Source organism: Gorilla gorilla, chromosome 1 (assembly GCF_029281585.2).
Source record: "Gorilla gorilla gorilla isolate KB3781 chromosome 1, NHGRI_mGorGor1-v2.1_pri, whole genome shotgun sequence".
In the NCBI taxonomy this organism is placed as follows: domain Eukaryota; kingdom Metazoa; phylum Chordata; class Mammalia; order Primates; family Hominidae; genus Gorilla; species Gorilla gorilla.
This window is the reverse complement of record NC_073224.2, coordinates 46,528,726-46,553,244: the sequence shown is the minus strand read 5'-3', so window position 1 is coordinate 46,553,244 and position 24,519 is coordinate 46,528,726. Positions and strand designations below refer to the sequence as shown.

The window sequence follows — 24,519 nt, the reverse complement described above, 5'->3', positions numbered from 1 at the left end:
CCGAGTCAAGAAAAAATTTAAAGGTAGCCTCTCAAGGACTTTCTGATATATTAGATAAAGGAGATGAAGTAAAAAAAATCAATGATGACTCTAAGGATTTTTGTCAGAGCAAGTAGAAAAATACTGTTGTTTATTGATAGAGACTATTAAAGGTGGCATAGGTTGGGGAAGCAGAGATAATAGGGGTTGAGTTTTGGGTCTGTAAAGCTTGTGATACCCATTAGGCATCTACACGGAGTCTGGAAGTCAGGAGAGAGTCTGGGCTACAGATATGAATTTGGGAGTCATCAGAATATAGAGAGTTTTGAAGGGAAGAGACTAGATGAGATCCACAAGAGAGTGGCTGTAGAGAAGAGACAAGGTGCAAGGACTGAGCTTGAGGCAACCCAACATCCAGAGGTCCTAGATAAGAGGGGGAACCAGCAAAGGAGACTGAGAGGAACAACCAGTGAGGCAGGAGGCAAATCAGGTGGATGTGTTGTCCCAGGAGCCAAGATAAAGGCGTTTAAAGGAGGAGGGAGTGGGCAACTGGGTCAAATGCTGCTTAAGGGTCAAGTTAGATGCAAAATGGTCTTTGGATTTAACAACGTGGAGGTCATTGGTGACATTGACCAGAACAGTTTCATTGGTGTGATCGGATAAGAAAGCCTCAGTGGAAAAGGTTTGAGAATAGAAGAGGAATTGGGTGCAGATGCTTCTTTTTGCCATTAAAAAAAATGGTTTTTTTTTTTATTGTTGTTGTTTGTTTTTTTGACGGATTCTTGCCCTGTTGCACCCAGGCTGGAGTGCAGTGGTGCGATCTCGGCTCACTGCAACCTCTGCCTCCTGGGTTCAAGCTATTCTCCTGCCTCAGCCTCCTGAGTAGCTGGGATTACAGGCGCCTGCCACCATGCTAGGCTAATTTTTTTGTATTTTTAGTAGAGGCGGGGTTTCGCTGTGTTGGTCAGGCTGGTCTCAAACTCCTGACCTCAGGTGATCCACCCGCCTTGGCCTCCCAAAGTGCTGGGATTATAGGCGTGAGCCACCGTACCCAGCCAAAAATGGTCTATTTTTTTTAAGCCAGTAATTTTAACTTTCAATTAATCCAAATGGGTATTGTGTCCACAACAATCTGAATAAGTCAAATTTTACTTGTGAAATCTCCCTATCAGACAAATGACAAAAAGGTTTTGTGAAATGGGTTTCAGCAATTTTAAGTCTGAAAGTCTCTTTGTTAAACAAAGGAAAACAACCACTGCCTTCAGTAAATTTGCAGCTCAAAGTATTGTAAGTTTTATAATCAAACTTCTATTTGGAGCTTCTCACACACACACACACACATACACACACACACCCCCCAAAATGATGACATCATAGTTCTCAATTAAATATTGTACCTCATTATAAATAACATTTACTCATTCCAAATTTTTCATTATTGATTTATAGTTGGTTCTTTTTTCATGCCATAGCTACCACATACTCACCTTAAATTTGTAATGAGGTTTCTCATTCCAAAGACATTTGTCTGCCTCTTGTACTTGTAGACACAGGTTCACGCTGTCAACAGTTGGGTATTGAATCTCAAAAAACATTAAGCTTAGGATTAAAGGTAGGGCAGGGAAAGCTGTCAGTAAACCATGCTAACCTAATGTATCTGAGGAGGACAGGGTCTAGTTCATACTCAGAACTGCAAGGATGCTGTGAAGTACAATGATTTGATACTTGTGATACCATTTTGTTGTAACATTAAAGCCAAGAGTCTTCTCCACCCAAGGGCAATGCCAGTTTCCCAGAAGGCTCATTTCTCCGAGCCAAAGCTCCAAAGATACCAGTGCACCCATGCTGATAACTTAGTCTCATGTTATTTCTCAATTTTATGCTTAATTTGCTCCTTTTGATTTTATGTATTTTCACACAGCCAAGTGTACATGGGGATTTCCCCATAGTCCTTTAAATGCTATAAAACTTTAATATAGGGAGATAAAAACCATAATAAGCCATGCCTCCAAACCCTCACATTTAGTTCTTTGAGTTTGACAATAACCAGTTTTAGATTATTTGGAAATTTGGACTTCTACGTACTTGCACTGCTTTAAATGCCCTTGTGCCTTTCCTAACCCTCCTCTCCCACCCAGATGAAAATTATACTCTACTCTTAACCTGGACATGCAACTTCCATTGACTGCACAAAATGGCATCTTTACAATTCTTAAATTATCATCATAATGGCCTACATCATGCATGAGCCAATGCAATTTAATATGGTTCAGAATAAAGCCAAGATGGATGCCCAATTCCCAATTTTCGGCATGCAACCCTGGAATGCCTTTTGGAAAAAATGAAATAATGCTCTTGGTAGGCTGTTGGGTTCATCTGTTTTAAGCATAATTGCCATCTCTCAGCTTCCTAATACCCTTAAAACCTCTGAGAGTCTTTAATGTACAAAGTTCAACAAAAACACCTTCAAAACAGATTAGTTCTAATTATGTTTAATATTGGTTTGCTGCTTTATTGAATAATCTACATTTGCTTTTAAAAAAAGGAAATTCACTTAACTGCATGTCAGTCACCCAAGTTTTAAGTGTACAAATGAAATGGAAAACATTTATTACACAAATTTAATTACAATTCTAAGAAATAAACATGCAAATTAGATAGAGTTCAATTTGCAGATGCTAATCCTCATCCTTGATCTTGTTCCTTCCTCCCTTGATTTTCAGTCTGTGCGTCTTCTTGATTCCTAGGGAGCCAGGCAGCCAGAGATTTGGTTTTTCACAGTCGGAGGATCACTGTTTTAAAGAAGTGTTATATTTAGCACATCTGGTATAGTGGCAGTAAACAAACATTATAGTCTTTGTAACACTTTTGTGCAGGTGCCTTCTCCCGATTTTATTAGGTCTATGCCTTCCAAGCCTCTGCCTTCATTACACTTGAAATGACCCATCTCGACTACGGAGGGGTCCCTAGACAGAAGTTATGAATTAATGATTTTAAAAAATAAACTCTGAGGCCACTATAGGAGAAAATTACTATTTGCAAAATATTCTGATTCCAAGGCTTAAATTACAATCTCTTGAGCAAGGACAATCTCTTGTATTACTTTTTATTTCCTGGAGGTTTTCCCTGGAGGCTCCCCACCCAGAAAGAGTTGCCAATTCAAGTTGCAGCAGGACCAAGGTTGCTTTTTTTTTTTTTTTTTTTTTTTAAATACGTACGCAGCTCAGGAGGGAAACGGGCGGGGGCGGGCGGCTAGGGAGAATAACTGTTTGGTCCTGCAAAGACATCTGTTTCTCATCTCCGTTTGCTGTGGCAAAGGAGAAGAAAGTCTTTTGCAAAGGGTGGGAAAGGCACAGATTTTTTTTTTAATCACACGTACACACAACAACAACAAAACTAAACCAAATTTAAAAAGACAAGATATCTCGGAAGGTTGCAGAGTGAATACATTATTCGGCTGGAGCCGAGCCCCCAGGGCTAGGGCGGGAGCCCGAGAGCGCGTGGGGTCTGGGCTGCGGGCTGGAGCTGGGCCCGCGTGTCCCCGGGCACCGGGAGGGGAGGGGAGGAGAAGGAGGAGGGAGGGCGGGAAGGAGGGAAGGAGGCAGGGGGCGGGCTGGGGTGGGGGTGCGGGAAAGGCGCCCCGTGTGCAGCCTGAGGAGCGGCGGCGGCGGCGGGAGCAGAGGGAGGGAGGGAGAGCGGGCGCGCTTGTCATGTTCCCTCTCTCACCCTGGGGGCATCCTGCAGAACCTCTCCTCGGAAATCCACGGGGAAATGGCAAACAGGATTGACGGGTTTCACACGCTCCTCGCTAGACAGAGCCGCTCATTACCATAACCGTCTGCAGCGACGGCGGCGCAGCGCCCCAGTCGCGGCGGCGGGACCTGCCGGGACCCTTGCCCGCCGCGCACCCGCAGTCACCGCCGAGCGGGCGGCCGGGCCGGGACCCGCGAGTGTGCACCGGCGGCTGGGCTGGCGCCGAGCCCAGAGCGGACCAGCAGCAGCTCAAGCGCTGCGGCCGCCGCCTCCCCGCTGACCCCGCGGTAAGAGCCGGGCTGGGCGCGGGCCGCGGGGGCGGGAGGGCCGGGCCGGGTGGAGGGCGAGGGCCCCCCGGGGCTCCTGCCCTCGCAGACGGGCACCCACGCGGCCTCCCGCGCGCCCTCTTGGCACCAGAGCTGTGCCGAGGTCACCGAGTGGACTCGCAGCGGCCGGAGCGGAGTCGGGGCGGCGTGGGGGCCAAGGCACAGCTGGGCGCGGAGGCGGCGCGGGCTTTTCCCTGGGCTTGCGTGCGCCGCGGCGCCTTCACCAGGGCGGGAACCGCCGCCTCCTCTAGGGCTGCTTGGGCTGCCACCCGCGCGCACCGAGACAACTCCAGGGGCGGGTGGGGTCAGAAGCTCTGGTGAGACCTCATGGTCCTCCGTGGCCGCTTAGTCCCTCATCGTAGGGGAAGGGGTTAAGTAGGAGGGGTGCCCCCAGGTCCGGATGCCGCGGCGCTTGGCAGGTGGGGAGAGAGGGATTGTGGATGTCAGGAGCGCGCGTTTGCAAGAAAAAGGAATTGATGCAGTAGCTGACACCTTCTGTCCCCCGCCACCTCCGCCCCCGCACCCTCCTCCCAGGCAGCAGAGCCGCGCTGCGGGCGGCGGCGGCTCCTCTGTCCTCAGCTCACCTCCCCGGCGGGCTGAGGCTGCTGCCCGCCTGGTCCACGCCTCCGCCTCTCTCTTCCCTTCCTCCCCTCCCGCCTCTTCGGCCCTAGCAACTTTCCGAGTGCCCAGCTGTGGTCGCAGAAGCAGGGAATAGGCGTCCTCGCCGCCAGGTCCCACGGGCGCAGGGCGCTCCCGCAACCGCGGGCTTCCAGCGGGTTTGGCCGGCAAGGGAGGGAGGGAAGGCCGGGCCGACATCTGCTGCGGGCTGGAGCGCGGGGGCCCGGGCCAGCCCCGCCAGAGCCCTGCCAGCCGCTGTGAGTCATTTCCTTGGAATCCTACCTTTGGTGTTTATTTCCCTTAGAAGGAAACTTGGTTTAAAAAAAAAAAAAAAGGATAAGACATAAAGAATAATAATAGCTCTTATTCTTCAGAAGAGGCACACGGCTGCGGCACCGTAGAAAGACAACTTGCCTTTGTTCCCGGACACTTGGGGTGTTGTTTACTTTCTCCTGCGGCCAGCGGCCGACCGGGCGCTGCTGGCTACCCGGGGAGGGGCTGAGGGCTGCGGCACCGACACCCCGGGGGTGTGTCTGTGCGGGAGCCAGGATGTGGTTGGTGGCTGCCGCCCGCCTTAAAGAGGTCGGCCCTCCAAACCTCGGACGCCACCCCCGCAACCGCCACACACACACACACCTTGGGCACCAGGGCTCGGGCATCGGAGCACCCCTTCGTGCTCTTTAGGCCCAGCACCTGCAGCCCCAACCACAGGACCCAGCTTCAAGCTCTTGGCCTCGCGGGGCTGCAGCTGAGAAATGTACTTCCCAGGGCAGACAGGTGTACTGCAGGAACGGCAGAAAAGCGACGTCTGTTTGTTTAGAAGGGTTGAAGGATTTTGTTCCGCCCATCCAGTCCCTTCCACTACCACCACCAGGAGCCGGACAAGCTATTGAGATCATTTGGGGACAATGTGGAGGTCAGGGGCTTGATGCCATTTAAGACTGGCAGCATCGATCGGGGGTGGAAATAGCCCTTTACTTCCCTGCTTTCCAGTGCTGGAATCAGACTGCTAACTGCTATAATGATCTTAATCAAATGCTCTCCAATTTTCAATGACAGATGGAAGAAGAGGTGAGCAAAGAACGACCTGGAGCCCCTTGTTAGATTCAAGGTGCCGCTGAATTCATAGCTACCCTGTTTTGTGTGCCAGCCACTCCTATTAGCATCATAATTGCTTCCAGGAAAGAACAAGCCCAACTCATCTGGAAAAAAACAAATTGTATAGAAATGCCTGGTAACTTTACTACGAACATTTGCTGGAAAAGCTTGGCATTCTAGCCTTCAGTCTTCTGGGGATGCTGGAAGTGTCATTCCACTACATCCACCTGGGTGTCAAAACGGACATTCAGGAGCCTGAGGATGAAGGGTTAGGGCTTTTTTTTTTCTTATCTTTTAAACCCATGCATAGACAAAACACACTCTAACACCCTCCTGTTGAATCCATCACCTCTGATCTTGGAAAATAAATTTTGCCATAATGTATATCCTTTTCTTTATTTAATATTAATAGAACATGAATTTGTGGACTTGAACTGCTGACGTCAGTAGCAGAATTATAAATCTTATCAGAGAATTATGACAGTTTAGATCTCTATATATAATACGAAGAAAGATTCACGTTAAGCATTTGTGCTTAACGCTGCCCTGTCCAATTTTTCGTGAACATTCAACTTGCCTTCTTAATTTGTTAACATCCAGTGTAAGTTTTAAATAGACTAGGAAGACTCAATTGCAAAATCTCCTCCCCGCTCCCAAATAATCCCAACTCATTCATGTTTTATTCAGATTTACATAAATCACTTGCAGAACTCAGCCTCTCTAGTTTAGGGTTTTGTGTGTAACAGTTCTCAATTTAAAAAAGAAAAACTTAGTAAAATTAGATATTGTGAACAAAATAATAGCCAAGATAAATACTGTTATGCCATGTTTCAAGTTCACGTGCATAATAGGATCTCATATGCCGGAAATAATACTAACAAATAGAAACACTGAAATTCCTCACAACCAAAAAAGCTACTACCAAAAAGGTATTAAAATATAAACAAACTCTGACAAACATAAAACAGCACAGGGCCCATATAATGTCCTATTAAACAAAAGTAATTGCTGCCAGGAGCCTGCAAATGTTTTTCTTTCTTAAGGGGCATGAGTTTGACAACCTGCTTTTGTTTACATGAAATAAAAGTCTGCATAGGCAAAAGGCTTGCATCTTATTCCCATGATCTAACACAAAAGTGAGTGTAAACTTCAAACTAGAAAATGTTGATTCTCTCAATAAGAAAGGGCTGCTGACTGTTGAAAAGCTGTAATTCATGTGCTCTTGGCAATAGTATTTCCTGATATGATTGTCTCTTAGAATAGGTGAAGAAACTGGACCATTTCATGAGAGTCTTCCAGGGAATAAATCATCATGAAGTTTGATACCCTACTTGGATGAGGAGTTTGAGAAATGTTAGACAGAAGGACTTAATTTGTTAAATCAATGTAGGCTAAATTTCTTTGTTGATGACTCAAAGAGAAAAATAAATGACATGTCCCATCATTTCTTTATAAAGATTTAATCGAACCTTTCTTTTGCCCACTTGTTTTAAGGTTTACTAATAAGTCCTTACTGATGTCTCTTTGGAGGGCATCTTAAAAGAGAACAGGGAGGTGTTGTAGCAGCCCAAACCAGCTGAGTCCTAATTCTCTCCACTGACCTGTACACCTTCCTTGTCTGTCAAAAGATCTTGCTTCATTATTCAGTGTGGTTGGGACAGAATTTGAGACCTCAGAGCGAAGACTGGGTGAAAGGTAGAGTCATTGCTGCCAAGAGCTGCTCTTTTAGCCAGAAGGACATTGTCACTTTAATTATGCTATTTCACCTTACCCTGGTGTTTTTCCTCTTTTTCCTTGGAAGTGGACCCTTGTTATAGCATGTAGGTAATAATAGTCTCCCACGAGACAATGGTAGATTCACTCTTTCCCAGAAACATTACAAGCTGTATAATTTGGAAAAGAAAGCAAGAACTGGGCCCTTAGTTTATATTTGAAAGACAATCAATCTTCAGAAAGCCTGACATCACTTGTGTGACAGTTCTTGAAACCACAGAATGAGATAGTGGGGGCTTGGGTCTCCTAAAGGGATTGGCAGTTAAGGAGGCACTGAGGTTGCGCTACTGTCACCACTGGTCTATGGCTGCTAGGTCTTTTTACCTTCATATCAGACTCTCCTCTCCCTTGAAATTACTCTTGACCCTGCCTTGAGACCTGCAAAGGGCCAAGTGAAGACACAGAGCCCCCTTGAAAGCGGCCTCACTGCCTGAGCTATCGAGGGGCCCAGGAAGCCTCACAGAGCAGAGAGGCTCCCACCTCCCTGCAGGCCCAAGGGAGAAGGGCGTGAACTGGAGAGAAGGGCAGTGATGTGTTGCCTCTTGGAAAGTTCCTGCTCTGTGTCTGGGCTTTGCAGTGTAAAGAGTTGTTGGCTGCCTCTGGCCCCTGAGCCTGGCTCCTGTTTAATATTCTGCCTGCTCCGTTGATGTTGTGCTTGGCTCCTGTGGGACTGCAACTCACGGCTTGAAACTGGAGCCAATTTTCTGTCTTCATCTCGCAGTGTTTTGACTGGAGGCAGATCCAGTTCAGGCCGATCAGGGCTGGTGGAAACAACTACCAAGTGTCTCTCTGTCTGCTTTGCTTTGGGAGAAGAAAGTGAAGGGAGCCCCAGCATGTTGTAGAGGAACTGGCCTGCGGAAACAAGAGGAGGAGGGTGCAGGGGGCAGCGGAACAGACTGAACCTCAGAGCATCAGTTGGAATTACGGTGGATATTTCTGCTTCCCCTGCCCTTTTCTTTTGATTGATTAGTGGATTTCATCAAAGGAGACTCCCGGGGGATTGACTAGAAAATTGATTTTGCCTTATTAATAGAAAGGAAGCGCAAGGGTTTTGGCTTCTTAGCAGTACATTTTCTTTGGAAGGTCAGGAGGAAAATGTGTTTAGGAGGCAAAGCAGCTGTCTAGAAGAGGGCTGAAGGGAATCTGAGAACAATAAGAAATGGGGTTTTAAAGATCCGCCCATGAAATGCAGATTGCTGAACACAGAGGCTGAGCTAATAGCAGCTAGAGAGTTTGCTGAGGTTTTCTTTGAAAAAATAATAAAATGTTTCAGGGTAAAGGGGAGGGCCGAGAAGTAAAAGTTTCCCAAAGCAAAGAAATGAAGATGCCAAGGCCGTCCCTTGGCTTGCTCTTGATTAGGGCTGTTTTCTTCATTCTTGTTTTTTTTTTTTTTTTCTTTTCAGATCTGAGGCTGTCAGAGATGACTCTGGTTCTGTCCATGAATAGATTCTGCGAGCCCATTGTCTCGGAAGGAGCTGCTGAAATTGCAGGGTACCAAACACTATGGGAGGCTGACAGCTACGGAGGCCCAAGCCCCCCAGGGCCAGCACAAGCTCCTTTGCAGGGAGACCGGGGAGCTGGTCCCCCACTGGCAGGTATTGCCCTTGACCTGCGCCCATCCCCCCCACCCCTCGCTGCCCTTTGCAGCCAGCCTGGTGGACAGGAGGTGGTGTCTGGGGTGCCCCTCTGAGCCAGGAGAGCTAAAGCTCCAGGGACTTCCCGGGCTGCCTGTGCGCCTCTCATAAGTGAGTCCAGAGCTCCAGAGAGAGGACCAGAGGTGATATTTAAATTGCATTCAAACCTGTGTCTACCCATGCTGCTTTTTGAATATAAGTCATGTGTCTGTATTTTTAAGAGGGCCAAACCAGATATTGAAACTCTCAGTTTGGGTTTTGGTTTTCTACCCTGTGGAACTGTATGGTTCTCTCACAACTATGAAAGCTCTGGTGGGCTCAACAATGACACCTTTATCCCATGAGATATAAAGGAATCTGCACTTTGGGCCAGCAGCTATGAGCTTCTTTTCTTTGTTAACCCATTTATGCCCAGTGTTCCATTATTGGAACGGTAAGCTTGTGGAACTTATTTATATCCTACTGCTCAAGGTCATCGCCAAGGTCTGACTTTTCAAACACAAAAAAATTTGCAACCTATGGCATAAATGGGTAAAGCACACAATTGGTTTTAGGATTGTAGGAAAAAAATTTAAAGCCAAGAATATAGAAGTATGTTCTTCCTGATTCTTTCTTCTTATAGTTTAAGTTCCTTTGGATTTTTGTGCAGTATTAGCTATTTTTAAAAGAAACTAAAATATAAAACAAGTACTCAATGAAGTCTGTTTTGCTAAAAAAGATGAAAAACTGTGGTCTTCATGGTTGGCATACTACATTTTGGAGAGTGAAAAGGACATTAGTTACCCAAAATTTTAATTCAAATTTTAAAAATTTGAATTTTGTATTTTGAAAAAAAGGAATGCTATAATCCCAATGTACAGATAACCATTTGTTCACTAACCTAAAGCCAATAAGATTTCAAAGTTGTTTGGTTATCAGTGGTTACAGTTAAAGATGTATACATCTTTAACAGTGGTGCTCTGTTGTCATGAATTTAATTAAACAATTTAAATAAATACTAATATATTTTAGAGAAATTACACTCCTCCCCTTTATGAATGTTGCAGTTTCCTTTTGCATAGAATTAAGATTCTGCATATTTATTAAATGCTAAAATATGTGATTTTCCTCTATAATTGCCTAGAAATCTTTTCCTAGCCTGGGTCACAGGATTCCATATGATAGCAACTATTAAGACAAATGTTTATTTTTAATCACCACATGTACAGACAACTATGTAGCCAAGTTATCCTCTAGAAGGAAAGGAAACGAAAGTATTTTGTTTGGAGAACCTCTGGCAAACCGCATGTCATTTGTCATATCTGATTTATTACCACAGGATCACATTACAGGGGAATTTCAAATCCTATAACAACATCCAAGATCACATACTTTAAGAGGAAGTATGTGGAAGAAGAGGATTTTCACCCACCACTCAGCAGCTGTAGCCATAAAGTATGTTTTTTTAATAGTCATTATTTTTATTAAGAGTTTAAGATACTTAGTAACAGTTGCTTGATCCACTTCCAGGAATTAAATTGTTTCACCCAAGCAATGAAAATGAGCCACTTCTCAGTGGAGCCTCATTAATCGTTGTCGCTTTTTTGGGTCCTGTGTTATTTTTCACAAATACTTGAAGAAAAAGCTGGCAAGAGCTATTCTACCCAGAAATGTCAAAATTATGTAATCCAAGGATTTTTTTTTAACGTATGACTTAATATTTCTCAGACTGTGTTTCGGGTTATGGTTCTTCCGCACTTTTGTGTGTGGGGAATGCACTTGTTCTTTCCTGTCGTGTTCTCCCCAGTCTGAGTTCTGGCTCCTGCAGCCAATGCTACTTCCGTGTGTGTCCACATGGGGGTGGTTACACAGGGCTTTTCCTGACCTCTTATGGGTAGACTCATCATCCTTGAATGTGTGTATACAAGTAGAAATATGCACTTCACTGGACATGGGTTACATATAAGTTTGCTGAAACATGGACTTCATTTCCAGGAAAAGACCAAAGCTAACTTTTTTGTAGGTATAGTTAAAAAAAAAAAACAAGATGGGGAAATTGCATACAATTATGAATCTGGGCATCTAAGCTTTTGAAATATCAGTTCATTTTCCTTTAGAGTTACCTTCCTTCAATAACTATCTGCTGATTTAATCAAAGCAGGTATAAGCGCAGACCATAGTTGTCTGAAATGCAGAGAGGATTTTCAATTCATCTCCCTCTCTGTCTCCTTTTGCCTTCCCCCTCTGCCACCTCATCGTTTAGATGTTGCTTTTACCTTGCTCATGAAAAGACAGCAGAATGCATTGGTAGGTACTGGGCTTTTCCCTGCATGTGTAGTCCCTGCCTTTGGTCAGTGTGGGCTGGTTTAGTTCACAGCTCCTCAGGTTATGGTGCCAGTTTGCTTTTTTGATGGCCTGGAATAACTGGTCCCCAGGACACAAGCAGTTTATTTCCTTTTTAGTTTCTGTGTTGTGGTTGTAGCAGTTTCCCAGTTGCTACTGGATTTGCACCAACCATCACATAGTGGTAGTGTCACACAGCTCAGGAGTGAGCCCTCTCATTTCCTCTCGGCATCTCGTCTCCCACTCAGCTCCACAAGGAAGCCTACTTTGGTCCTTCAACTGACACATTCTGTCAGGGTCTGAGCCTCATTCATTAGTGTGTCCTCTTATCAAGCAAGGATAATTGCAAGTATGAAACCCAAAGGATTGAAAGAGGGACAGCATTAAAAGCCAAATCTCATGCTCCTTGTTGGCTAGACCAGGGTTTGAAGTATATTCATTATGACTTGCATTTTGGCATCATTTTAAAAACATGTATTGATGTACAATATATGAGTTATGTGTCTGTGTGTGTGTATTTGTATAGACACACATAAAAAAGTACAGGTATCACAGTACAGCTTGATGAATTTCATGAGGTCATGGTTAGTTACATACCCATGTAACTAACATCCAGGTGGAGAACCAAAACATAACTAGCAACCAGAATCTTCCTTCTGCCGGCTTCTAACACTACCCCTCGCCCCGCTCACCCCAACTCTGAAAGTACCTCCTCTCCTGACTTCTAATAGCTTAGATTAGTTTTGTGTTTCAGCATCTTCCTTACTGGGCCATAATAGATCAAACCACCTGAACTGTCCCTCCTGGGGTCTGCACTGTGGCTCGATTCCCTAGTGCTTGACCACACCAGTGAGTCAGGAAGTGGGTGGGTGCTCCAGCCAAGTGAGGAAAGGGAATATCAGCAGAATGGGGGACAGCCTCTCTAAATTAACCCTGCGGAACAAGACCACAACATGCCCAGACCCAGACAGTGCCAAGAAAGAAGTATGCTATGATGATGTTTTCATATAGTCCATTTTCTAAGCTTTCTCTCTTCCTTTTTCTGTTTTTTTTTTTTTTTTTTGGTTTGTAGACCATCTCAATTTTTGAGGAACGAGCCCACATCCTTTATATGTCCTTAGAAAAGCTAAAGTTTATCGATGATCCTGAAGTGTACCTCCGAAGATCTGTCCTTATAAACAATTTGATGAAAAGGATCCATGGAGAAATTATCATGCAGAATAACTGGTGCTTCCCTGCCTGCTCTTTCAATGGCACCTCTGCCCAAGAGTGGTTTATGGCTCAAGACTGCCCTTACCGAAAACGACCCCGGATGGCCAAAGAGGAATGTGAAAAGTTTCATGCCTGCTGCTTTTACCAAGAATGTGGTGGCCACTACCTAAATTTACCCCTTTCTGTCAATGCTAATGTTGGAAGTGCCTCCACTGCTGCCTCCTCTCCCTCCGCCTCTTCTTCCTCCTCATCTTCCTCCTCATCTTCCTCTTCCTCTCCCCCTTTGCCTTTACCGAGTTGTTCCCACCAGGTGGATTTTGATGTAGGTAGTGCATCTATTTACAAGAGTGATGGCCAGATACCTGCCAATGAAATCTTTGTCACTAATGTCAGATCACTTGGTGTTCAGGAAAAGGCCAAATTAAATGATGAGAAAGCAAATAATGACACCAACAGAGATGGCGGCCCCCTCAGCCATGAACCTGTGGGAAATGACCTTGCTTTTGAGTGCAAAGGCCAATTTTATGATTATTTTGAGACCGGATATAATGAAAGAAACAATGTAAATGAATCTTGGAAAAAGTCCTTACGGAAAAAGGAGGCTTCACCACCAAGTAACAAACTGTGCTGCAGCAAAGGAAGTAAAATATGAGCCATCTTCTCACTGAACTTTGAAGCATGCACAGCATGATCAGTTAGCTCTCATAAATTTTATTTTGAATGGATTTTGTAGTTTTGTACAACAGATAAAATTATGCCATGAACATGCCGTGTCGTTTTAATGCCTGGAGAGCAGATTGCGTAAAACATCTGTATAGCAGGCATCAGCGAGCTTCTTATAAATGTGGTGATTTTTACCAAGGAAACGATTGACTTAATGCTTAAAAGTATATCATAGTTTTCTTACGGAAAAGATCAGTAGATTAGATTGGGGGACAATGTGCCCTTGCAATATTTCCATTGCCCCCCAAGGAGCCTGTCCCTAGCTAAGAAATTTCTACATGTTTGCCAGTTAATTAGGGAGTTATTTGGTAAGCAAATCAATATAACCAGCAAAGATACCTGCTTCTTCTATATGATACAATATTTTTTTTAAATAAAAGACTGAAGACAGGGAGCTAGATGAAATGGCTTAATGGTGCTGTTAAGTATTTGTACCTAACAGTCTTGTGTGACAGATGAAAATAGGATGTAACATAATGAAACACACCTGTCTAGGGGCGGCAATCAACAGTCTTACACAGAGAGGGTATTCCCTGCAAGTTTCTGGCTTGCCTGTGATGGGTGATGAGGCTTTTAGAGAGGTGTTATACAGGGCGATTTTTGGTGCCTTACTTTATCTTAATTTTTGCCAATGTGAAAATTAAGGATAAATCAGAGTTACAGCAGGGATTTAACAAACAGGACAAAAAAAAAAAAAACAGGGTGGATCAATATGGTTTGGAAACTGTTAACTTTGAACTATTGTGTTCAGCTTTTGATTCGACATCTCTGTTCTTTATTTTTGATGCCCAATTGCTTTTGGATTCGGCGTTTTTTCAATAGGGATGGAGGAAATGAGAGAGAGAGCTGTTAGAAAGCAGCACGGGCTGCTCGAGCTTTTCTATGGCAACTGTGTGTTGCTGGGGTTGGGGTTTTCTGGGTTTTGGGTTGTTTTGTTTTGTTTTCTTGTCCAATGAAGTTCACGAACCAGTGGCATGCATTATACTTTTCTCTGTTTTGCATCATTTCACTTGTTGAGATTATAAAAGCATGTGGGTTTTTATATATGAACTTTGCTGTGGATTAAGAAGCACAATGTTAATAAATGATGTGGTGATCAATAAGGTTTCTCTTAAAGAATGTAAAGACTTTAGTTTTTTGAAAGTTATTTTGGAGAACTGGGACTTAATCTATAATAGTTACTATGTATTTGGTCTACATTTTCCAAATAATATCTTTAACTTGTACATTTGAAAAGTGTTCAGAGTGGCCCTCCTACCATCCTTCCTTCCACTCCAGCCAACTCTTCCTGCTAAACTGTATTCCAGTTTCCAAGTTTACTAATTGACTTGGGCCTGTTCAAATAATACTTCACAGAAACCAAATGCCAAACGGAGGAAATAAGTAAGCCCTCCCAGTTTCTCCAAGATAAAGCTTTTTTTATTATTGCTATTAATATTAAATATAGGTCTCATTCATACAGTGTATGAGTAGGATCCTTTGGACAATTGTCCACAAAGACCAATTTTTAAAACATTTTCTTGTGTTATAGTTAAATAGTCTAGTAATGTTTTGTCCTTTATTTTCAATATTTGATAAACATTTGATGTTCAAAACTTAGCTAATAGATGCTTGTATATGAATGTGTTGTAATAAAGTGAGGTTTTCTTGATATATATTTATTAAGATGATAAAAATTCATTAAGATTTTTTTAAATTTTAATGGCTATTGGCTATGTTTCTCTTTTCCATTATTCTCTCTCCTTTAAAAAACTCAAAACATCTAGAAACTGTAGTGGATAGTGGCCACACAGGAGTTTTCTAAATTAAAGAGTATTTTAAAATGCCAATCTGACAGGTGTTTTAGAATGATCCTAGTTGGTAAGTTTAAGTTTCTATTGATTAAGAAGCACAATGTTAATAGATGATGTGGTGATCAATAAGGTTATGTCTGAAAGAATGTAAAGATTTTCCTTTCTGGAGTGTCTCTGAAAATAATTGTATAACACGAAGCCATAAATACTGAATCTTAGCTGATTGCATTATGAAATGTCAAACTGTGAAGATGACCCATATGTAAAACAGTTATAACAGCTACAGATTATTGCTAGTAGCATTCCATACAATTCTGTATTAATGTTCTTAGGAGCTAATATTTGATAAAGGGGAAAGCTAGTTAAAAACTAATTAATTTGTCAAATGTAGCATTCTTTTGAGTGTAATATCTCATGGAGATTTAAATGTGAACGAAAGGACTTATCCTTCTGCTTTTTAAAAGCCCCAGCATTACTAGATAGTGTTTTTCTTGATGGCCAAAGCTGTAAAATGACAAAGTTAGTGATTTTCAGCAGCACTCACCTGAGCTGTGAGCACCTGCACCTGTTCGGTAGAACCCACTAGAATCACTTCTCTGCAAGATAAGTGATGCCTTTGAATCCAGCAGCATAAAAATCTGTTCTTTTTAGTCATCAAGTTTTTGTTTCCAGGATATTTCTAGCATTGCAAAAAAAAATTTCTTCACCAAATACTAATTCCTAAACACCCATCCAAACTACAAAAATTCTCTTGTTAGTAGGCGAGAGTGCTAGGACTTCCTGTGTTCACCTCCCATGCACCCAGCATTGTCTTTTGTGCATGAGATATTCCAATAGATTTTCCTAGAGTGGCCAGGACACCCTTCATAGTAAGTTACATCTCTTAACTGGATTCTATAGTTTTATCTCGAGCAACTTGGAAAAGCTAAGACATCCTCCACCCACACTGCTATCTACGCGCCTGGAAGCCGCACCTTCTCTCATTGCTGTGCTCTGCTTTAAGGAAAACCTGATATGACAGAATCAAGACTATTAAAAGATATATGAGGGGAAATCTTCATTTAAGAAAGTTGCCTTGCTCCCCAAGAGTGCCTTTAATTGCTATTCCCCTAGGCATCTGGGTGCATATCATTAATGAAATCATTAACCTTTGTCTCTGGTCCTTCCTTTCTAAAAACGGCAGATTATAGAAGGTGGTCTGGCAAAGGGATTTTCAAAGGGCAAAAGTCTCATCATCATCTTTCCACTCAAAATCCTATTATTCTACACTTCACTTTGCAGGGGTCCTAGGGACAGGATTGCAGGGACAGGGGACATGGGAGGAAGACAGAAAAATTCAAAACCAGCAGATGCCACTACCTGGCAATGAATTGAAAATTAGGGGAAAGCATCTTTGGCATGACCTTTTATTAAGACAACAGAAATTTAGAACATTTTACATGCTTCTTTGTTAAATGGTGAAGCAAGTGAATGAAGTATTTATTTTTAGAGCTCATAGTTAACTCCATCAAGACATGGCTACCCACCCCTCCAGTTATGAACTTGTATTACAGCTCCACTTGGTGACTTCCTTTCTGTGTATCAGGAGCAGAGCAGAGGACAACTTGTAGAAGACATGACCATTAAGAGACATCAACTTCGCAACAAATATAAGACAAGGATACAAGGATTCCTATGTGATGCAGCTAGGTTTTTATATCCTTCTAACAAATGGTGAGCAGGAGACTTTTTTGGAAATAATTAGTTGTGAAATTCCATTTTTCTGACAGCCCCTTAAATTTGAAGTTATTTCATTTGCAGTTAAGGTTATCACATCCCTGCCAATTTTACTAGATTTTTTCAGAGACAAGCATTCAGCATGGCATTAGTAATGATGGTTTAAACTAGGTGCAGAACTGTCCCATGAAGAGAAGAATGATATCAGTATTTAAATAATAAAAGAAGAGACAATGTATGGTTTGTAGCAATTCATTTTAAGATTGCTGTATTTTGATTTTGTGGTTTAAAATAAATGCATTAAGGATCTTTTAAGTTACTACAAGATGCCTCTCCGTTGCTTTCTTAGCTATAGTGCCTAAGCAAGGTATATTCTCTTGACATGGCTAAAATGTCTCAATTCTATGTGATACAGCTACACGACCTGGGGTGAAAGAGTTACTAGTTTGGAGATTATTTCCCAGCCTTGGGTACCTGCCATATTTGAGCTGGGAGAACTCACTTAGGAAAAGCACTTGCAAAGATGTAAGTTATGAACACTTGAATCTCGCATCCTGCCATAAAGTGCATCAGCAAGTGAGTTTAATAAAACATGCTGTTTAAAATAGTCTGTAATTTCCTGTTTCTGCATTTCCCTTCAGTATCTGTGACAGGCTGAAGAACGATGACTAAACGAAGGGAATTTACACAAGCTAGTCTGGTGGTGTTTGCAAACCATCGCCATGAGCTTCATCTTCTTTGGTAAACAATCCGCTGGTGGGCTGTCTATGGTTGGTTTCTTTTCTTTGTTGTTGATCCAATTTGTTAACTTTGAAAATGCAAACTACTTATTCACAGTGTGGAAACACCTGCTTTTGACCACAATGAAACTGATAGAATGTATAGGGATGTATTAGTTGTTTCTCATGAAATTTCTTATATTTCTCAACCCCATTTCTATGACTCTTCTCTTGATTTAAAAATATGAAAATCTAATAAAATCTTGTGGGGAGGACCTACATATAAAAGAACTTGCAGAGATGTAAGTTATGATCTTGCTTTCTGCCAAGATCTCCAAGACAATAGGCAAATATCAGAACTTTGGGGGAAAGGGATCTAACGTACCCTAGTCTTGTGCTGTGCAGACCAGCCTGGCCTTCGGCAGGCATTACCTCTATCCAGATCTTTCCATGGAAGCAGCTGAGTCCAGGCATCAGGCATGTGATTCTCCACTGCCTCCTCTGGTCAGCACACACATGAACCCATCTTTGATACTTCTAGACACAGTGCTTTTTCTTCAGATACCCTCTAAAGTGACTGCAATGAACTAAGCTCAGATGTGGTAAGACCCTGGTATCCTCTCAGTCAAGAGATGAGTAGATGTCTCTGAAATACACTTGGCACAGCACTCAGATATCTATACCATCTTCAAAACTCATAACATCCCTGTGTGCACAATAAGCAAAAGATAGAGAATGACAGGCTATGCAAGGGATTTGGGCAAAAGGTTGGGGAGTTGATCTCTGGTCCAGTATACTGAAGGAAATCTGAGAAATACAGTGCTCCCTGTACACTGCAGAGTGAATCCACTCTCTTTAAGGAAAAGTCTAAAGACTGCAAGAGAAAGAAGACAGAACTTTTTGTTTCTTTGTCAAACCTCTTTAGGAAAACAGAAAAAAACATTTCAGGGACTAAAGGATTGTTTTAAATGTTTTTGCAGGAAGAGAGAAATGGCTTGTCTGCCCTTTCTGGAGCTGGGAGGGGTTCTCCTTGTTCTCCATGTCCTTAGATGCTGTGCTTTTCAATAAACCCACCAAACTGTATTTGTGAACAGTTATGGTCATTAGCCCAAGGAATCTCTCCTGTTCAGTTTAGGCATAGAGGTTGTGGGTTTCTCACAAGACTGGAGTATAGAAGAGGGTTAAGAGTAGGGGGTTTGGAGTTAGGCTGCCTGGATGAAAATCTCAGCTCTGCCAGGGTAGCTGTGCAAGCTTGGCCTTGGCCAACAAGCCACTTTACCTCCTAGTGCCTCAGTTTACTCATCTGTAAAATGGAGCAGCACACATTATCCACCTCACCAGGTTGTCAGGATTAAAGGTTTTAATATCAGGGAAGTGACTCAACATTGCCTGGGTGTACATTATGGGTTTGCAGTGAATAAGCCTCCATGACTTCTCCATTACTGTCCTTGAATGCCCTGCAAGTGGAACCCAACCGTGCCAGGTCCTCCTTTTGGTGGAAAGTATTCAGCCTCTTTGGTTCTGTACAGCAAGCTTGAAGTTAAACAGGGGGATGGTATGAAACCTGGGGTCCCAGGGCCCTTAGCTATGAAAATCGTCATTGGTGACTTTGAGATATGTTTAGTATTTAAAATACCAAATCATAAAATCTTCTGAAAGTGGTTGCACAGGCTAACCCCACATCAGATTTCCTTACCTTTGGCTGGAATTAAATCAGCTCCAGGCTGTCACAAACTGAGAAGAAACTCTGACTGGGAAAACGAAGGCATTATCCTTAATAAATACAATTTGTTTGTCAGACAGAATCTTTCAGAACATTGGCTATGTGAAGGGAATAAGAGGTGTCCCTTACAAATGGAAAGATTAAAAACCACTAACCTCTGACTCATCTCTAGGATTTGCCAAAGTTCAAGTTTATTTAGTTGTTGTATCAAATAATTTTCTTAAACCTAGCTTTTACTCAGAAAAAGTATAGTATTAAGTTAGGAAAAAAAGGGGGGGCAGGCACGGCAGCTCATGCCTGCTGGTAATCCTAGCACTTTGGGAGGCCAAGGCGGATGGATCACTTGAGGTTAAGAGTTCAAGACCGGCCTGGTCAACATGGTGAAACCCCGTGTCTACTAAAAATACAAAAGTTAGCCGGGCCTGTGTGGTGGGGGGTGCCTTTAATCCCAGCTACTCGGGAGGCCAAGGTAGGAGAATTGCTTGAACCTCAGAGGCAGAGGTTGCAGTGAGCCTAGATTGATCCACTGCATCCAGCCTGGATGAGGAAGTGAGACTCTGTCTCCAAAAAAAAAAAAAAAAAAGGCAGGAGGGGGGCAGGGGAGATAATTTAGACCAAACGCTATTCCTTGTGCTCCTGTACCTGATAATTTTGGAGGCCAAAGCAGAATTGTCTGGATAACCATAACCAAGGACACAGCCTATTATAAAATAACTGGGATACAGTTTCCATGTATAAGGTCAACTAGAGGTTGGTTATCCCTGTTTCAAATTCTTATCCCTTCTGTTTTGCCAGTAAACTCAGAAACCAACTGATAATTTCAAAATAGAATTCCATTTACAAAATTACATTCTGTCTCTCTATTTTTGAAGAGTATATATTTTTCCCTAAGGTGAGGTTCATTTGTAGTAGGCTTGCTGATGGGTAGGTCCTGAAATGAGAACAAAACTGAACCATATGGCTTGAGAATGAGAAATGGGCAACAGAGTATAATGAGAGCAAATGCAATGTTGTACCATGGGGTTCCCAGGACTTCTCTGCAAGAGGCTCCCCTCCTATCTGACTGGGCTATGATCTCATGATTGGCAACATTAGTTGCCATTTGAGCCAGCTGAGAGAGGCAGTGGGAAGCCAGGACACCTCAGCCTGCCCAGGGAGGTCTAGGCTGGCCATCTCTAAACCTTTGCCCTCTCGGAGTTTGGAAAACCGGCAGCTGGAGTAGATATTTTTATTTTCCAATCAGTAGAATTTTAACCAGTTAAGATGATCAATTAGAATTCTCAACCAGCCCAATCTTGACCTAGCTGGTTTTAGGCAAGATGACTTAATGCACAAGGGACATCTCTATCTAGAGATGGTATTGGTCCCTGCACAGAAAGAACTCTTAAAGAAATTCTGGAGCCATTTATCTGGGTGTTTTAAGTGATGAATAAAGAAATACATACTAGGAAGAATCCTGGCATGGAATTTGTACGAATTAATTGATTTCTAACACTTGTTCTTATTATAGATCCAACAAAGCTTACCTCAATCTTTTAAAAATGTCCTGTTAGGCCAGGCGCGATGGTGCACACCTTAATCCCAGCACTTTGGGAGGCCAAGGCAGGAGGATCGCTTGAAACCGGGAGGTGAGGGTTGCAGTGAGCCTGCAGTCCCAGCCGCTCTGGAGGCTGAGGCATGAGAATCGCTTGAACCCCAGAAGCAGAGGTTGCAGTGAGCTGAGATTGTGCCACTGCACTATAGCCTGGGTGACAGAGCAAAGAGCAAGAATCTGTCCAAAAAATAAATAAATAAATAAATAAATAAATAAATAAATAAATAAATAGAAGAAGAAAGCAAAAAGAAAGAAAGAAGAAGAAAAAGAAAAAGAAATCATAACTCTTCATTTATTTGCTTAGAGTCAATCTATTGTATTGATTTCTGGTCAAATGACTGCTGTTTCTTAACCATAAGATTATAACCAACTTAGTAGTGAGGACTAGATTAGGAGTTAGGAAACAGATTCTTGCCCAGGTTTGCCACTCACTAGCTGTCTAACCATGAACAAGCCCCTTCACTTCTCTGGATCTTGATTTTCCATCTGTCAAATGATGAGGCTGGATTCAAAGGGCCTCTAAAAGATTGTTCCCTTCTAACCCTCTTTTCTGATTCTAACAATTCCTGATTCTAACAATCAGGGATCTTTCTGAAGATGTTCACTTGAGTTTTCTGCATGTCACCCTTTCCTTTCCTTCCCCAGAATGCCTTTTTTCCCTCCCAGTGAAACTGAGAAACTGCTTCTGGATCTTTCTTTAAGAATACATCTCTGAGTTTTCCTGTCCCAAATGATTGTTTTCTGCATATGGCGGCTAATCTATTGTCTTCTGTAATATACATTCCTCCAGATAGGCCATGCTTCCCCGTTCTCACTGCAGTTCCTCTGCCCCTCCCCCTGGAGTGCTCCTGCCCCCGCCTCCTTTAGCCGATTAGCTCCACACACCCGGAGCCAGCCAGGCACAACGCGGCTCCCCCTGGCACAAGGCTGTCCTCGCCTTCAAGCAACCAGCCTGCCTGCACCATGCAGGCAGGAGATCCGTGAACCCTCTTCTCTCTCATTCTTATGCGTAATAAAATAGCGGACTTTCCCCCTTCTTTTTATGAAGACAGTTCTTGCAGTTGTGACTATAACTGTTTTTTTTTTTAAATACCAGCCAAGATTATGGTCCCATAACCCAATTAGTGTCATTTGGTTGTGGTCCAAGGGCTTCCCCTGCACGAGTTTTAATTTGGGGATCCCCGGAGGCTGCACTCCGCATCTGTAGCCGGCCTGTTCTTCCTCTCCCCTTATTTGCTCGAGGTTTATGGGAGGATTAGCTGTGTGGTCTGGGAGGCGGCTGCTTCTCTTTCATCCTCATGGCTCTCGAGCCGCGGAGGAGCCTTTTACTTTTCATCAAGCCCTGGCACCTGGAGGGCGGGCAGCCCGAGCGACTGGAATGAATCAGAGGATGCCCTGCAGGCCCCGGGGGGCGCGGCCCTGCAGGCCCCGGGGGGCGCGGCCCTGCAAGCATGGGGGAGGGGAGGACGAGGGAAAGGCTGCTTGCTTATTGGGCTGCTCAGCACCCGGCCAGACTGTGCTGTGCTGGGACGGCGAGGGGGTGGTGAGGAGGGCAGCCGCAGTGTGAGGTGGCCCCCCCCGCCCCGCCCCCACTCCCTGGCTGGCGAGGGCTGGCAAGGGCTCCGGGCGCTCATTGTGCAGGCAGCTGGCACCAGCTGGGAAGGGGAATTAGCATAACAAAGAGCCGGAGCGAGCGCGGCGCGGCCCGGCGGGGGCTCTGCCGAGCGCCCCGGGCTCGGAGAAGGCGCGCTGTCAGCGGCTGTGGCGCGCTCGGGCCTCCTGGCCTGAGACCCTCGGAGCGGCGGGGCCCGGCCCCCAGCGGGCGCGCTCTGTCTGGGTTCCGGCCGCAGGACTCGCCCGGAGAATGCAGTGGGTGTGGGTGTGTCCGGGACAGCGTGAGTGGGCGTGGGTGTGTGTGTTCGGGTGAGTGTGGGTGCCCGTGTGTCCAAGCGTGCGTGTAACCGTGTCCCTGGGCGTGGGAATGCGGGTGTGAAGGGGTCACCTGCACACGGGTGGGGACCCGCCAGCCCTCTTCCCTTCCGCCCCAGGTAGGCCTCTTTGTTTATTTCTTTCCGGAGACCGCGGTGGTTCTTCAATCACCAGTTCTCAATCCTGATTGCACCTCGGAGCCCCCTTCGGGAGGTTTTACAAAACCCTCAGGCCTGAGCCCTACCCCAGAGGCTCGCGATGTATAGGACTCTGCTGAGGCCCCCAGCGGATGTTTCTTCAAACGTCCGCGTGGATTCCGACATGCGGCGTGGTTGGGAACCGCCGGGTACCCACTCCCACTGTCCCCAGCCCTGCTGCCGACCCTGGACGCCAGCGAGCGCCAAGGAGACCGGGGCCGGCTTGGCCTCGGGTTTAGGGCCTGGAAGCTTATCCTTCGCCTTCACTGGTTGAGGTCAAGTGCACATTCCCCCGACACTAGCGCTGGGTCTTAGGCTACCGACTGGGCAACCTCACCTCCATTATTGCATCTAAGCCTTACAGCAGCCCCGTGGGAAAAAAGCTGTCGTGAAACGAAGCTCAGTTGAGTGTCACAAAGGGTCACAAAGCTAGGTATTCGACCCACCGAATTGGAGTCCAGGGCTATGGGACTCCAAAGTCCACGTTCTTTCCACTGTAATATTTAAAAATAAAAATTAAACAACTAAATCAAAAACCACCGCTGCTTTTCAAGTGCTGCCAAGACCTCAAGCTGACCAGGTCCCTGGAAAAACCCTGGGAGGACTCTGGAGGAGGCGGGGTTAGGGTGTAGCAAGACTCCTGACCCCAGAAGGTAGATACGGCCTAGACGACGTCACTAGAAAATGCCCGGGGCGTCTTCTCTCCAGCAACCTTCTGCACCGCCTTCCACCTGGGTAGTCTCCCTCCCCGTCCCGGCCCTTCCAGGCTCCAGCTCCCCACCCCCTCCCTACAGGAAGGAAATGTGACAGCACAAGCCGTTCGCCGTCACCCAGGAGCTGTCAGCAGCTGCGCAGCCCGGGGCGGGAGAGAGCACCGCGGTCAGAGACCCGGGGACCCAGGGACCCGGGGACCGGGGAGCTGCACCACCGCGTTCCGGGCCCCGCGCCTGGGCTTCGCCTCGCTGCACCGCGCCTGCTTGCTCCTAGCGGGAGCCTAGAGTCTCCGAGTCTCCTCAGCAGCTTCGCGACAGGAGTCTCTTGCCTCAGCTGCCTGAGCAGTCCTCCTGGAGAGGGAGGAGAGGAGGATGAAATGAGCTCTGGGCTCTGCTAGCCCCAGACTCCCCCATTACCCAGAGGTGTGGGTTTCCACGAGTGCAGGCTCCATCCAGCGCCTTAGCATCACAAAGCTCCAGAGGGCCCTGGGCTTCTGAGGCCACCCAGGCCCACCAACCCTTCTCACAGCAGGGGAGATAAAGGTCCAGGGAGGTGAGGTGACTGGAGGTTTCATGGTCTCCTGACTGCCTGCCCAGCTTTACTCTGGCTGCACCAGACCCTTTAACAGGCAAACCTGTCAGTTCTTACTTACCGGGGACATTTTCTACAGAGAGAACCTCAGTGCTGGGGAAAGGA

At 44.9% G+C, this 24,519-nt stretch overlaps 1 protein-coding gene and 1 long non-coding RNA gene across 4 annotated transcripts; one reads left to right on the top strand and one right to left on the bottom strand.

Annotated features, from left to right (window-relative positions):
* The first annotated feature begins 3,591 nt into the window (after positions 1-3,591).
* On the top strand, positions 3,592-18,749 carry SERTAD4 (SERTA domain containing 4). 3 transcript variants are annotated; one of them, XM_055378890.2, is made up of 5 exons: positions 3,592-4,019; positions 8,951-9,142; positions 10,500-10,615; positions 16,817-16,944; positions 17,589-18,749. In XM_055378890.2, the coding sequence occupies exons 2-5, from the start codon at positions 8,968-8,970 to the stop codon at positions 17,617-17,619; spliced, it is 450 nt and encodes a 149-aa protein (XP_055234865.1). In that variant the 5' UTR covers positions 3,592-4,019; positions 8,951-8,967; the 3' UTR covers positions 17,620-18,749. The 3 variants fall into 3 exon arrangements, with proteins under 3 accessions (XP_055234865.1, XP_004028394.1, XP_004028395.1); XM_004028345.5 differs by lacking the exons at positions 16,817-16,944; positions 17,589-18,749 and adding an exon at positions 12,576-15,140 and having other exon boundaries at positions 3,597-4,019; XM_004028346.5 differs by lacking the exons at positions 3,592-4,019; positions 16,817-16,944; positions 17,589-18,749 and adding exons at positions 8,085-8,473; positions 12,576-15,140.
* A 364-nt stretch (positions 18,750-19,113) lies between these two features.
* LOC129531831 (uncharacterized) lies at positions 19,114-20,975 on the bottom strand. The gene is made up of 3 exons (XR_008677265.1): positions 20,916-20,975; positions 19,363-19,417; positions 19,114-19,199 (listed from the first exon to the last, which is right to left on the bottom strand). It is a non-coding gene; the product is annotated as an uncharacterized lncRNA (long non-coding RNA).
* Between the last annotated feature and the right edge of the window lie 3,544 nt (positions 20,976-24,519).

What these genes read in the sequence shown, in the direction of transcription:
- SERTAD4 (XM_004028345.5), top strand. Translation starts at nt 8,968, where the DNA reads ATGACTCTGGTTCTGTCCATGAATAGATTCTGCGAGCCCATTGTCTCG. An exon ending in AGCTGGTCCCCCACTGGCAG is followed by an intron (nt 9,143 to 10,499) that starts GTATTGCCCTTG and finishes TTATTACCACAG; the next exon opens with GATCACATTACAGGGGAATT. An exon ending in TCAGCAGCTGTAGCCATAAA is followed by an intron (nt 10,616 to 12,575) that starts GTATGTTTTTTT and finishes TTTGGTTTGTAG; the next exon opens with ACCATCTCAATTTTTGAGGA.